At 37.3% G+C, this 15,899-nt stretch overlaps 1 protein-coding gene across 13 annotated transcripts in view; it reads left to right on the top strand.

Annotated features, from left to right (window-relative positions):
- The window catches only part of RERE (arginine-glutamic acid dipeptide repeats), a 466,088-nt gene that overhangs the window by 324,520 nt on the left and 125,669 nt on the right, over window positions 1-15,899 (top strand). For all 13 annotated transcript variants that reach the window (XM_078330305.1, XM_078330303.1, XM_078330302.1 and 10 more), the window contains one exon: window positions 1,462-1,561. In XM_078330305.1, coding sequence (XP_078186431.1) covers window positions 1,462-1,561 — 100 coding nt within the window. The remainder of the gene's footprint in view (window positions 1-1,461; window positions 1,562-15,899) is intronic.

The following is a 15,899-nucleotide window of genomic DNA, read 5'->3' as shown; positions in this document are numbered from 1 at the left end:
TTTCTAGTCAATGGCATTGTGCATGGTGACATTCAATATAGATGAGAATGTGTAAGTCGAGTGAATGACTAAGAGGTTTTATCTCTGATTTTTCACGATTTTTTTAAAGACAGGGTCTCAAGCTGGAGTGCAGTGATATAATCACGACTCACTACAGCCTCAACCTCCTGGGCTCAAGTGATCTTTCCACCTCATCCTCCCCAAAAGCTAGGACTATAGGCATGCACCACCATAACTGGCTAATAATAGTTTTTAAAATTTTTGTGGAGATGGTGTCTCCCTATGTTGCCAGGGCTGATTTTGAATTTCTGGCCTCAAACAATCCTCCTGTATCAGACTCCCCGAGTACTGGGTTTATAGGCATGAGCCATCACACCCAGCAGTGATTTTTTTTTTTTTTTAATTCACCTAAATGTAGTTGATGTGCAGAATGAGAGGAATTAAGTAAAATTTCAGATGACTTAATCTCACATGTTTTCTGGAGACTTCTTTCAGAAGATTGTCATCTAGTGAAATATTGTGGCTCATAGATTTAGGTTTTTCATGCTATCAAATCTAAAATCTTAGTACTGTTAAAGCATGGGAAGAAACAGTACAAATGGATCTGACTAAAAGTAATATTTGTCTTTCTGCATGAGTGAGAGGAAATTAAATTTTATTTTTGGGCCGGGCATGGTGGCCCATGCCTGTAATCTTAGCAGTTTGGGAGGCTGAGGCAAGCAGATCACCTGAGGTCAGAAGTTTGAGACCAGCCTGACCAACATGGCAAAACCCTGTCTCTACTAAATATACAAAAAATAGCTGGACATGGTATAAAGTGCCTTAATCTCAGCTACTCAGGAGGCCGAGGGAGGAGAATCCCTTGAACCCAGGAGGTGCAGTGAGCCGAGATTGCACCACTGCAGTCCAGCCTAGGCGACAGAAAAAATATATTTCCAGCTCAAAAAAATATATATATATTATTGGCCGGGCGCGGTGGCTCACGCCTGTAATCCCAGCACTTTGGGAGGCCGAGGCAGGTGGATCACGAGGTCAAGAGATCGAGACCATCCTGGCCAACATGGTGAAACCCCGTCTCTACTAAAAATACAAAAAAATTAGCCAGGTATGGTGGCACGCACCTATGGTCCCAGCTACTTGGGAGGCTGAGACAGAAGAATCGCTTGAACCCAGGAGGCAGAGGTTGCAGTGAGCCAAGATTGCGCCACTGCACTCCTGCCTGGTGACAGAGCAAGACTCCGTCTCAAAAAAAGAAAAAAAAAAAAAAAAAAAATATATATATATATATGTTTTTATATAATTTATTTTTAAACAGGAGAGGAGGCAGGGCTGGGAAGTGGTTCATCATGTATGTTGTAATGGAATTTTGGTCTGGGCTGGAAATGTGCTCTGAAAATTGAAGGTAAGTTTGTGTCCTGATTTTACTATGTACTAATGAAGGAAAACCCTTTTCTTCTGAAGGAGCATGGCGGCATTTGCAGGAATGTGTGATGGAGGCTCTACAGAAGATGGCTGTGTCGCAGCTTCTCGGGATGACACCACTCTGAATGCACTGAATACAGTAAGTCTTTTGAAGTCACCCTGGTGGGAAGACACTTCTTTTTCCCCTGAACTGGCTGTAGGGAATGTGTGATGAGCGCGGAGCATGAAGTCGCCTGCAGGCTTGCGAGTGAGTTGTGGTCTTGACTGTTGGGTGCCATGGTCGCCTCAGGCCAGTGATATGGCACCTCCAGTTTCATTTCCTAATCTCTATCTGTGCTGCAGGTTTGTGATGACTCTCAAATGAGATCTTAATAATAGTGCTTGATACTTACTGAGGCCTCACAAAGCCAAGTATTGTGCATAGAAGATGTTGCTTAATCCTCGCAATCCCCCTCTGAGTTCTATTATTATCACCTTTTTAGACATAAGAAAGTAAGTTTAGAGAGATTAAGTCACAATTTAAGGTCATACCCTTAAGACTGGAATCTAGAAGCCATGCTTTTGTACTTCACTAAGACCATGTATTTATTTCAAAGTACAAGGAAGGATGGGAAGAACCTAGACTTTTTTACATAAACTTGTTTTTTATAAAGTATACTTTGGAACATGTTAATATTTTACATGACTATAAAAATAATTTAAGAATAATTTCTAAAAAATTAAAAGTGAAATGAAATAAATAAGGCTAATGTTACTGATTGGTTGCATGACACATCATCATAATTACTCATCTGCTTTAATCCCATAATAAACACACGGCAGCTCAAATAACAGCACAGTGCTGCAAACAATATGATTACTGAAACCAGTTGTCTTTCATTCTCTTTTTTGTTTGTTTGTTTTATTTTTAGACTTCATTTTGCTGTATAGGAACACTGAAGTATTTTAAAGTTACATGAAATAATTCCTATCATAACTAATGTAAAACTATTAAATCTGAAAAGGTAATGATATTTATGGAATCAATTTCTGATATATTGATAGTCTGCTTGTTTGTGTATGTGTATGCAGGCTGTTGAGTATGTGGCTGAGCACCTCTTCTAATGATTAACTGAATGTCATTTAAGCACCCCTTTGTTCTTTTTTTTTGTCTTGAGAGGTCACTATAGTTGGAAGAGACTTTCAAGATCATCTGCCCCAGTCTCTAAATAGATAAGAATCCAAGGCTTAAAAAGGCCAGATGACTTAAATACTGACAACCCCAAAAGCGCTTAACAGAGAGAAGAAAGTAATCCTCATTCCTGATTTAGGGATGTTTTCACTACACAGTTTCTACCACACAGCTTGCTTTTGAGGAAACATGTAGATATCTGCATGATATGGTTGATTTTTATTCCTAGTATAATTAGGTTTCTTGAGTATGATATAACATTTGAGTGGTTTTGCTTGGGATATGCCATTCTCTAAATAAGACAATGTTTTTTCACATTGTCATAATAATGTATGTTTGTGTACATTCTCACTGATTTGATAGGATAGTTAGTGGAGTTTTTTTTTGTTTGTTTGTTTAAATACAGAATCTTTCTTCTGAGCATATGATTGAGCCAGAAGGGGCCTTTGAGTTTATTTTACAGATGAGCAAGCCGAAACTTAGAGGTTGATGATACTACTGCCAAGTAGAGGCTGTGGTAGGTTAAATATGAATTCCTGTGAATTCAGAATACTTTAAAAGTGTGTGTACAAAGAGAAAGTCTTTGATAGGAACCTTTTCCTGTTGTTTGTTGTTTTTTCTTGAGATCTCCCAGGGTCAAACTATCCTTTCACTTCAGCTTCCTGAGTAGCCATAGTAGGGATTACAGGCAGGTAATATAGGCATGCACCATCATGCTTGGCTAATTTTTTAAAAAATTTTGGGTAATGAATATTGCCCAGGCTGGTCTCGAACTCCTGGACTCAAGTGATCCTCCTGCCTCGGCCTCCCAAAGTGCGGGGATTATAGGCCTATGCCACTGCACCTGGCCTTTTTTAAGTGTTATTTTTTTTTTTTATAGCGACAGAGTCTCACTATGTTGCCAGGGCTGATTTCAGACTACTGGGCTCAAGTGATCCTCCTGTCTCAGACTCCCAAAGTGCTAGGATTACAGGCATGCGTCACCATGTCTGGCCTGTTGTTCTTTGTATAAAAACTTTGTGAAAAAACTTCTGCTTTCATAACTGTGCTATCAATTGAAGTTTGAATAATGAAGATTTCATCATATTTAATTAAATGTCTATTTTTGGCACTTTCCTAAAATTATATGATTTATTCCCCTTTTTATTCTAAACTCTCTTAGAATTCTGTAGACCATACTTCTGTATAGAAGTAATTTTGTCTACTTTTTCCCATGGTTCTTTGTGGCAAGCTCCTTCTGAAGGTTTTGTTAGCATTTCCAGAGATTTTTTTTGTTGTACAATTTTTTATTTTCATGAAACCGAAACTCTTCCTGTCTAGACTAGCTTAATATGGCTCAGGTGTCTTAGGTTATGTGCACATATTTCGTGATGAATTGAAAAGTTGTATGCTGTTTTAACTTTTGTACTTCTCTCCAGCCTGGGCAACAGAGCAGGATCCTGCCTCAAAACAAAAAGAATTGATAGCTCAAAAATTTTCTGTAGCAATTGCAGTTTGAAAAATGAAACTATTTAATGTACTTATATTTAAATATTCCTACTGGATGTTCAACACATCTAATGTACTAACTCCGAGAACTGTAGTTGCAAGCGCTTTCCTAATGAAGAGTGAAGTGAATGAAAATATCGTGTGTGAGAAGTTACTGCAATTTTTTACTTACTTAGAGTAATAGAAGAGTTGAGTTGTGTTAAGTAATAAGTTAAAAAGATATATACATTGTTGTGTGGGAAGCATTTATTGTTTTCTTAGCATATACCATAGATTCAAAACAAGGTTAGGAATTTATCAGTTTAGAAGAAACCTGTGAGTAATTAGTATATACTTCCTAGGGCAGTATGGAAATTAAATGAAATAGGCTATATGGCCACATTAGAGTGTGTTGAACTCTAATGTGGGGTTCTAATTTGTGGAGTCTTTTCAGATATATAAACCTGTGAAACTATATGATAGTCAAGATACAGAATGTTGCCAATAAAAATCATTTTCTGCTTCCAGTCTCAGATAACTGTTGATATTATGTTTTGGGTGAGCTTTTTAAAAAATCATTTTGGAGTAGTTAGCATTTCGTAGCACGTTACAGGAATGAAATCATATTGCGTGATCTTTCAGCATAAGGATTTTGAGAGCCATTTATGTTGCTTCATATATGGATGGCTCATCCCTTTTTTATTGATAAGTATTCCATTGTATGGATATACATATTCACAATTGTTTCATATCCTTTCACCTGGCTGGGAACTTCTGGTTGTTTATAAGCTTTAGCCATTATAAATAAAGGTTTTTTCAACATTTTTGAATGGGTCTTTGTGTTGACATTTATCTTCACTTGTCTCAGTAAATACCTGGAGTGGCAGGATTGTTTGTATGTAGGAAGCTGTCTCAGAAACTGTCAAACAAGCTTCTAAAGTGGTTCCAATTTACATTCCCATCAGTAGTGTGTTATAATTTTACCTCTTTAGCATCTTCACCAAGACTTGGTATTGCCAGTTTTTTTTAAATTTTATCCATTTTAATCTCATTGATGTTTTATTGGAATTTCCTGATTTAATAGTGTTGAGCACCTTTTCTTGTTTTATTGTTCATTTGTTTATCTTTTTTTGTGAAGCATCTGTTCAGATTTTTTGTTCACTTAAAAAATTTTTTTTAATAATTTAGTTATAAGGATTTTTCAAAATATTTCAGGTAGAAGTCTTTTGATATATGTATTGGGAATTACTTTACCATACCACAACTTTTTTTTTTCATTCCTTTTTTAAAATTATTTTTATTTTTAAAAGACACAGAGTGTCACACAGGCTGAAGTACACAATGGAGTGATTATAGCTCACTGTAACCTCAAACTCCTAAGCTCAAGCAATCCTTCTGCTTCAACCTCCTGAGTACCTGGGACTACAGGTTACCACACCTGGCTAATGTTTTTAGGGTTTTTGTTTGTTTGTTTCTTCTAGAGACAGGGCCTCACTATGTTTCCCAGGCTGGTCTAGAATACCCGGCCTCAAGTGGTCCTCCCACCTCAGCTTGCCAGAATGCTAGGATTAAGACATGAGCCACTGCACTTGGGCTGACTTTTTCCTTAATTTTTTTTTTCTTTCCGGCTTGCATTTATTTATTTATTTATTTACTTACTTACTTCCTATTATTATTTTTTTTAATGGAGACAGGATTTCTCTCACCATCTTAGCCAGGCTGGTCTTGATGTCCTGACCTCAGGTGGTATACCCCCCCTTAATGTTGACTTTAATATATAATTATGCTGAAGTCTAATAAGTCGTTATTTTCCTTTTATGGTACTATCTCTGATTATGCCAAGATTACAAAGATTGTTTCTGTGCTTTCTTCTAGAAGCCTTACTTCTTACATTTAGGTCTTTGATTCATTTTAAATTGTGATGTGAATTATGGAGTGAAAATTGATTCTCTTCCACATAGATACCTGTTGTTGGAACAATATTTGTTGGAAAAATTTTTCTCATCTGGCGTCCTTGACACTGTTACTGAAAATCAGCTGCTTGTTTATGTTTAAATCTTTTTCTGGATTCTACTCTGTCTCATTGATGGTTATTAGGGCCTCTGTGTTTTGAATACTGTAGCTATATTGGAAGTCTTGACCTCAGGGATGTCTTTCTCCTTTAGATGTGATTTTAAAAAATTGTTTTGGCTATTTGAGGTCATTTGTATTTCCATATATATTTTAGAATCAGCCTGCCAGTTTCTATTTTTTTTTAAATCTGGCTGGGCATAGTGGGTCAAGCCTGTAATGTAATCCTAGCACTTTGGGAGGCCGAGGCAGGCGGATCACTTGAGGTTAGGAGTTGAAGACCAGCCAGGCCAACGTGGTGAAATCTTGTCTCTACTAAAAATACAAAAATTACCCAGGCATGGTGTTGGGTGCCTGTAATCTCAATTGTTTGGGAGGCTAAGGCAGGAGAATCACTTGAACCCGGGGGGTGGAGGTTACAGTGAGCCAAGACGGTGCCATTGCACTCCAGCCTGGGTAACAAGAGTGAAACTCCACCTCAAAAAAATAAAAAGTCTGATGGAATTTTAATTGGGATTGTATTGAATTTATAAGATAGATTTGGGAAAAATTGACATCCTAACAATATTGAATCTTCTAATCCGTAAATATAATATTTCTCTATTAAAAATAGAGACACTTTCTATAACTTTTTTTTTTTTTTTTTAATTTTAAGGCTTCTTGCTGTGTTGTTCAATCTGGACTTGAACTCCTTGGCTCAAGCGATCTCCTGCTTCAGCCTTCTGAGTAGCTGGGTCTATAAGTACATGCCACCATACCCAGCTTTCCTTTATTTCTTACAGTAAGATTTTTGGGGGATACAGATCTTACAGTATTTTGTTAAATTTACTCGTATTTCCTGTTTGAGGATTTTATTGTAACTATAATTTTAATTTCTAAATGGTCATCGATAGGATATAATCAATTTTTGTATGTTGGATTTTTTTGGCCCTGCTAAACGTCATGTGCAAATACAATTTTACTTCTTCCTTTATGATCTATGTGTTTTTTATTTCTTTTTTGGGCTTTATTGCACTTCCTTGGACCTCTGCTATAATACTGAATAGAGGTGATGAGAGTGGACATTATCCTTCTAATCTGAAAGTTTTCAGTCATTTACTGTTAAGTACAATGCTGCTTTTGTTGTATTTATTTGTTTTGAGACAGGGTCTTGCTCTATTGCCCACACTGGAGTTCAGTGTAGCAATCTTGGATCACTATAGCCTTGACCTCCCAGACTCAAGTAATGCCCCTGCCTCAGGCTCCTGAGTAGCTAAGACTACAGGGAGTCTTAGCACTATGTTGCCCAGGCTGGTCTCAAGTGATCCTCCCTCCTCGTGCTGATATTATAAGCAGAAGCTACTGCATCTGGCCTTTTATTGTTTTTTAATCAAGTTAGAGTGTTACCTTGTATATCCAAGTTATTGAGGTTTTTATTATGAATGGGCATTAAATTTTTTCCTTTGCTTTTTTCCCCCCTTTTGTATGTAACTAGATTATTGTATGATTGTTATTCTTTAGTTTGTTAATATAGCGAATTACATTGATTTCAGATGTGAAGGAACTATTTGTTCCTAGGATGAATCCTGCTTGGTCACTATGTATGATTGGATTTAATTTGCTAATAATTTATTAAGGAATTTTACATTTGTGTTCATGAGGGATATTGAGTTGTAGACTTCCTTCTTTCTAATGAGTTTTGTAATAAGAACTTTGGTTTTCATATCAGAATAATATTCCCCTCAAAAAATTAGTTGGGAAATAGTTCCTCCTATTCTGTTTCCTTAAGGCATTTATAAAGGATTGATGTTATTTTTTTAATGAAATATTTGCTAGAATTTGCAGTTTAGCCATCTAAATTTTTTTTATATAGAAAGTGCTTCGGGTTCTTTTTCTTTTTTTTTTTTCTTAAGATGGACTCTATGTTGCCCAGGCTGGTAATTTGTTTCCTCTTGATCATTATAAAGACTTTTCAACATTATTGACCTTTTTAGGAGCTAGAGTTTGGTTTTATTATTATTTTTTCTACTTGTGTTTTATTTCATTGATTTCTGTTCTTTGTTAATTTTTTTTTCTGCCTATTTGGGGTTTCATTTTCCTCCCAGCTTTCTAAAGTGGGGTCTTACATAGCTGACATTACCACAAATTTTGGTTTGTTATGCTTCATTATCATTCTGTTTAAAAAATTTTTTGGGCCGGGCGTGGTGGCTCAAGCCTGTAATCCCAGCACTTTGGGAGGCCGAGGCGGGTGGATCATGAGGTCAAGAGATCGAGACCATCCTGGTCAACATGGTGAAACCCCATCTCTACTAAAAATACAAAAAATTAGCTGGGCATGGTGGCACATGCCTGTAATCCCAGCTACTCAGGAGGCTGAGGCAGGAGAATTGCCTGAACCCAGGAGGCGGAGGTTGCGGTGAGCCGAGATCGCGCCATTGCACTCCAGCCTGGGTAACAAGAGCAAAACTCCATCTCAAAAAAAAAAAAAAAAAAATTGAATTTTTTTTGGTGATTTCTTTGACCCATGAATTATTTAATGCTAATTTACTTAATTTCCAGATACTTGGGACTTCTCTAAGTTTTATTTTTTGGAATGTTATTATTTCTAATTTAATTCTGTTGTGGTCAGAGAATACTCAGTAACATTTCAGTATTTTGAAATCTTTGAGACTTGTTTCTTGGCTCAGCATGTGATTTATCTTGGTTCATGTTTCATGTGTACTTGTAATCAATTTATGCTTTGTAGTTACTGGGTGTACTGTTATGTGTCAGTTTTAAAGTGATGTTAGTATTAATATCTTATGCTAATTTTTTTCACCTGGTTGTACTATCTGTTACTGAGAGACGTATGAAAGTCTTCCATAATGATTGTAAAGTTGGTTGTTTCTCCTTTTGATTCTGTTAATTTTTGCTTCATTTGAAGTTGGCTATTAGACACATGACCACTTAAAATATTTGTGTCTTTCTCTGTCTTTAGACCCTTTTACCTTCTTGCTGTAACTTTCTTTGTGTCTAGTAATATTCTTTGTATTGAAGTAATTTTGTCTTGTATTAATACAGCTACTTTAGTTTTCTTATGCTTGTTGTCTGCATGATATATCTCTTTATAGCTTCTTACTTTGTATTTAAGTTAACATCTTTTGTGTACTTTAGTTCTTTAGTTGTTTCATGCATTTTTATCCAGTTTGGCAAGCTCTGCATTTCGTTTGGAGTGTTTAGTCTGTTTTAATTTAATGCAGATGGTTTGCAGGTTATATAAAACTTTAGCCATATGTACACATCACATTCTTTTTTTTTTTTTAAGATGGAGTTTCACTCTTGTTGCCTAAGCTGGAGGGCATTGGCATGATCTTGGCTCATTGCAACCTCTGCATCCCGGGTTTAAGCATTTCTCCTACCTCAGCCTCCCGAGTAGCTGGGATTACAGGCATGTGCCACCACACCCAGCTAATTTTGTATTTTTAGTAGAGACGTGGTTTCTCCATGTTCATCGGGCTGGTCTCAAACTCCTGACCTCAGGTGATCCTGCCTGCCTTGGCCTCCCAAAGTGCTGGGATTATAGGCATGAGCCACCACACCTGGCCCACATTCTTAGTAGTAGAGGCCTCATTGAAGAATCACAGAGGAAGTTAAATATTTTCATGCACACATGACTTACTACTTTTGGTTCAATGGTGAACTGGCAGATAGTTCAGGATAGTTGTTCTTTGTTCGTTTATGTTAACATATATTTCTTATCTTTTTGCTTCATATGTAAGAAACAGTTTTGTACTGCTGTAGAGGAAGAAGATGTAATAAACATGTTGGCCTTTCTCATTAGGAAAAGAGGAATTTCTTAACAATGGGCATATTTCTTTTTGTATGTAGCAATGATATGTTTTATTATATTTTAATATTTTTAATGTGAACTTAAAGTATTAACCTATAAATGTAAAATTTTTTAATTTTATTTTGGTTTTTTTTTTTGAGGCAGAGTTTCACTCTTGTTACCCAGACTGGAAGTGCAATGGCAGGATCTCGGCTCACCGCAACCTCTGCCTTCTGGGTTCAAGCAATTCTCCTGCCTCAGCGTCCTGAGTAGCTGGGACTACAGGCGCACACCACCATGCCCAGCTAATTTTTATATTTTTAGTAGAGACGGGGGTTTCACCTTGTTGACCAGGATGGTCTCGATCTCTTGACCTCGTGATCCACCCACCTCGGCCTCCCAAAGTGCTGGGATTATAGACATGAGCCACCGCACCCAGCCTGTAAAATTATTTTATTTTGCCAGGCACAGTGGCTCACGCCTGTAATCCCAGCATGTTGGGAGGCCAAGGTGGGTGGATCACCTGAGGTCCAGAGTACCAGACCGGTCTGGCCAACATAGCAAAACCTCATCTCTACTAAAATTACAAAAATTAGTTTGGTGCGATGGCACATGTCTGTAATCCCAGCTACTCAGGAGGCTTAAGCCCAGGAGGCAGAGACTTGCATTGAGCCAAGATCGTACCATTGCATTCCAGCCTGGGTGACAGAGCAAGACTCTGTCTCAAAAAAAAATAAAAAAGTTTTATTTGTATTTTTATGTATTAAATATACTATTATGTTAAATATGAATAAGCAGTAGCGTTTCCCTGGAAAGATCTTGTCTGGAAATATTTCTGTGTGTGTTTCCTCATACCCTTTGCACTAGGCTCATCTGGACACTCGTAGCTGACTTACAATTTGTAAACATCATGCTATACAACATGTAGATTAGGCCTATCTTACCCTAATTTAGCCACCTTTGTGTGCTTGCATTTATTTGACCATTTACAAAATAGGCCTTTATAGTCCTACTTAGAAACTGCAGAAAAGTCCTATCGATCGAGACTAAGGTTTTCCATAATATATCATGCTTGCTGACTTATTTTTCTAAACTGATGTCGGATTTCCTTCTTTGGGCTCAGGTATCTTTCCTGGTTTCTAATAAAATTCAAATTCTTTTGGCTTTTCTTTCTCAGTAGTTTATTGCCATTTTCTCACCAATGCTAAACATGCATATATTCACTTTATATAAGTAAAATTTATAATCATGCAACAAAGATTTCACCTCTGCCTGGACAGTTTTATTCTCTGAGATATGGGTAGCTGCTAGGCATTTGGATTAAGCTCTTTACATATTCAAGAGAGTGCATATTTGTTTGCTTATTTATTTATGCACACCCACATCTCCTTCAGCAAAGAATTCACGGCTCCCAGTGGCTTAATAGTTTTTCATCTCTGGTCTATAAATATCACTATGTGTTAACTATTGAGTATTAATCATTTGTGTTTTCTAACCCTAGCCTGATACATGATAGAGAGATATTAAATGGTTGTTGAATGATTGAATAGATAAATCAAGTTCAAGTTCATATCACACTTGATCATCCAGAATTTGATGTTAGGAAGTTGGCATAGCAGAATATGCAGATAAGTCTATTCTAAGGATCATTTTCATCTCTCTTTTATTGTAAAAAAATTAAGTCCGTAGAATTTTTGTCAGAGATTTTTGTTTGTTCATTTTAAATGGCCTTCACTAAAGTATGTGGACCTGGATTAGCTTTGCAGTGTTTATGACTTGAATGTGAAATATTTCTCAGTTCCAGATAAGGCATTGCCAAAGAGGCCCTTTCATAACAATTTTCCCTAAGCATGTGAGAGGAGCCTTCTGAATTCTTTCCGTATCCATACCCTTTACTTAAATGTTTCTATTCAGATGGGTCAACATTAAATGGTTAATGTTTGCTTACTTGGGTTAAGATAAGATGGTGGGTTTTCTTGTCGTTCAGGGTTTTTGATTTGTTGTTGGAAAGACTAATGGGAAAGTTGATATGCCATATGATCTTTTATTGTGGAAATCCAACAAATTTAAGAACACGTCATATAAATCAGTCTTGATGGGGCACTGTTGCTCGTGTTTTATTTATGTAATAACAGGATATTGAAGTCAACAGAACGTTGTATTGTTAATTATAGCATTAGTGAAGATGCAGAAGAAGATCATACAGTTGAGGTTTTCTGGTATAAACAAGACCTTTTTAGCTGATTATTAGCATAATAATATATAATTTTCAACTTTTAGTTTTTGTACTTTGACCAATTAGAAAGATTTTGAGCTGTTGTTTTGAAAATTAAGTGTTTAGGTGTTCATCTATGTGGCTTCCTTTGGGCTGAGAAATTAATAAATTCACTTCTAAAGATCCATATAACAACATTTTAACACAAATTGCATGATTTATTCTTTGTCTTACTTGAATGAAATGGCTTTTAAAAATTTAGTACTTTGTTTCTTTTTCGATTATCTGTAGCTTTACTTAAAGTCAAACTTTATATTCCACTTTCTCCTTTTCCCTAAACGTGAGAGAGAGCATTATCTCAGCTTCTCTTGAGGGGGATGGAGAGATAAAAGGTCACTTACCTGAACAGCATCTGATAATGGTGCCTTCCCTACTTACTGTAATGGAAAAGGTTTGCTGCAGGCTCTCTTCTTTTGCCTTGTTCCTAATGTAGCCCTCCACAGCTGTGGTTCTGGCTTCGCCTTGCCTCTTAACCACTCTAACATCTCTTAAGCCATTCCTTTATTCTTTCCTTTTATATAACAGCTTTGTTAGGGTATAATTCACTCATTCAGAGTGTACAATTTTATGGCTTTATATTCACAGAGTTCTGCAACTGTCACCACAACCAATTTTAGAAAATCTTTGTCACCCCAAAAAGAAACCTTGTTCCTATTAGCAATCACTCCCCATTTTCATTTCCCACCCCTAGGCAACCATTCATCTGCTGTCTGTCTCTATAGATTTGCCTGTTATGGACATTGCATATAAATGAAATCATATAATAGGTGGTCTTTTGTGACTGCTTTCTTTTACTGAGGGGGTACTGTTTTCAGGTGTCATCCATGTAATAATATTAGCCATTTTTATGTTACTGTTTTATTTCTCTTCCTGGTCCCTTTTGTCGTTTAAAATGTGACACCTGCACGAAGCAACATTCCCCAGGTCTGATCAACATAAGGTGACCCAGAGATACCCGCCTCAGTTATCGTAAAAGCTCATCTCTTCAGTGCGGTCTCGCTTATAAGAATGTGCTTATCACATTCTTTTTAGGCCTGTGTTTTAGTCTTGTTTTGTTTCATTTTTCCTTGCATGTTTGCATTTGATGAGCCATTTCTTTCCCACCTTGAGCTTTTCCACTGATCTTTGAACCAGGCATAGGACTATTAATTTCATTTTTTAGGTATCAACTATTGGTCAGCTGCCTGATTTTATTAATGACAACAATAAAACTGAAATGTACTTGTTGTTTGAATATTTATATGCTAGGTAAAAGTTTAAATGCTTTTATGAATGAATTTGTTTAATCTTCATAACAATTCTATGAGGCAAGTGTGGTTATTGTCTATAAATTAATAAGGACACTTGTCTTATATTTATATACATAACTATTACAACTTGGTTTTTAAATTAAGGCCAGTATGTTATAGCATCTTCCTGAAATGTCTGGTTAATCGGGCTGAGCATGGTGACTCACGCCTATAATTCCAGAACTTTGGAAGGCTGAGGCAGGTCAATCACGAGATCAAGAGATTAAGACCATCCTGGCCAACATGGTGGAACCGTCTCTACTAAAAATACAAAAATAAGCTGGGTGTGGTGGCGCACACCTGTAGTCCCAGCTACTCCGGAGGCTGAGGCAGGAGAATTGTTTGAACCCCGGAAGTGGAGGTTGCAGAGAGCCAAGATTGCACCACTGCACTCTGTCCCAAAAGAATAAATAAATAAAATAAATAAATATCTGATTAATCTGTAGTTTGCAGGATTTGCTGTTTGGCCAATCAGAAATCAGCTTTTCCTGCATCTCCTCCCTGTTTCCTAGGCTCTCAGCAGGGACTGAGGAATGTGATTCAGCTTTTACTTTTGTTTGGCATAAGTTAGAAAGTTCATTTACTCACTTTAGAAACTTCTTTATCAAATGATTTTTTTCCATGCTAAAGAGTGGTAAAATGTTTGGGGATATATGTGATATTCAGAAAAACATCCACTTACCATTTGATCAGTTAGAATTTTAACAAATTTGAGTCTATATTAAGTATTTATAACATAGTAAGTCTTCAGCAAATTGATAAAAAGCTTTAGCCTTTTTATATTTAAAAAGAGGCTTAGGCCGGGTATAGTGGCTCACGCCTGTAATCTCAGCACTTTGGGAGGCCAAGGCAGGCAGATCACCCGAGGTTAGGATTTTGAGACCAGCCTGGCCAACATGGTGAAATCTCCATCTCTACTAAAAATACAAAAATTATCCATACGTGGTGGCACGTGCCTGTAATCCCAGCTACCTGGGAGACCGAGACAGGAGGATTTCTTGAAACAGGGAGGTGGAGGTTACAGTGAGCCAAGATCCTGTCACTGCACTCCAGCCTGGGCAACAAAGCGAGGTTCTATCTCAAAAAAAAAAACCAAAAAGCATTTAATAACATCATGTATTCATTTATTTATTCGGTAATTAACATGTTTGAGTTTCTGCAGCCCTTGTGGGGAGGGTATTTGATGAGAATCTAAAACACCTCATTGTTAGAACAAATCAGACCCATGAGTTTTAGAAGGGTTCATGTATTAGTATAAGTTGTACAGCATACTATAAAATACTTAAAATATTTGTTCTAGTATTCATTTCCTATATTTTGGAAATATATCTCAGAATGCTTTTTCTTTTTTTGAGACAGAGTGTCGCTCTGTTACCCAGGATGGAGTGCAGTGGCATGATCTTGGCTCACTGCAACTTCCGCCTCCTGGGTTCAGACAATTCTCCTGCCTCAGCCTCCTGAGTAGTTGTGACTACTAGCTCGCACCACCATACCTGGCTAATTTTTTCAATTTTTATTAGAGGGTTTTACCATGTGAGCCAGGATGGTCTTGATCTCCTGACCTCATGATCCGCCTGCCTTCTAAAGTGCTGGGATTACAGGCGTGAGCCACTGCACTCGGCCCAGAATGCTTTTTTATAGCTCTCTAAATAATTTTTTAGCCCCAATTTTTGAAGGTTAGTGTATTTGTTTACTGTGGCTGCTACAAGAAATTACCCAAACTTGGTGGCTATGTTCCTGTCATTCTGTTTTTTTGCTGTATCTATATAGATGTTTCATTTTTCTTTTTCAGTGTTTTGAGAATATTTATGCCCCCTCCCTTTTTTTTGAGACATAGTCTTGCTCTGTCACCAGGCTGCAGTGCAGTGGCGCAATCTTGGCTCACTGCAACCTCCGCCTCCTGGGTTCAAGCGATTCTTCTGCTTCAGCCTCCCTAGTAGCTGGGACCACAGGCGCATGCCACTATACCCAGCTAATTTTTTTTTTATTTTTAGTAGAGACGGGGTTTTACCGTGTTGGTCAGGATGGTCTCAATCTCTTGACTTCGTGATCTGCCCACCTCAGCCTCCCAAAGTTCTGGGATTACAGGCATGAGCCACCGTGCCTGGCCTATTCATGCTATTTTTAATAGTTTCCTTGATATTTTCCAAAAGCATTCTTTATCATCTATTTTCCTAACAGTGAAATGGAACACTTTGACTCTTTCTGATGATAATGTAGAATATTGTTCTTAGCAGCTCCTCTTTCATCTCTACCTCATTCTGAAATCAAGTTGTCAGTGGGGTATCCCTCCAGGCAGAGCCCACTCCTCACTTCTTGCAGCTTCTGGTGACTGCTTGCACCTTTTGGTTGTGGCCCCATCTTTCTCTTCTCATCTTCACACTGCCGCCTTCTCTGGATGTCCGGTTTTCTCCACCA

The sequence above is a fragment of the Callithrix jacchus genome, chromosome 7 (genome assembly GCF_049354715.1).
Source record: "Callithrix jacchus isolate 240 chromosome 7, calJac240_pri, whole genome shotgun sequence".
In the NCBI taxonomy this organism is placed as follows: Eukaryota; Metazoa; Chordata; class Mammalia; order Primates; family Cebidae; genus Callithrix; species Callithrix jacchus.
Note: the sequence above shows the minus strand (reverse complement) of the source record. Positions and strands in the feature narration are given on the sequence as shown.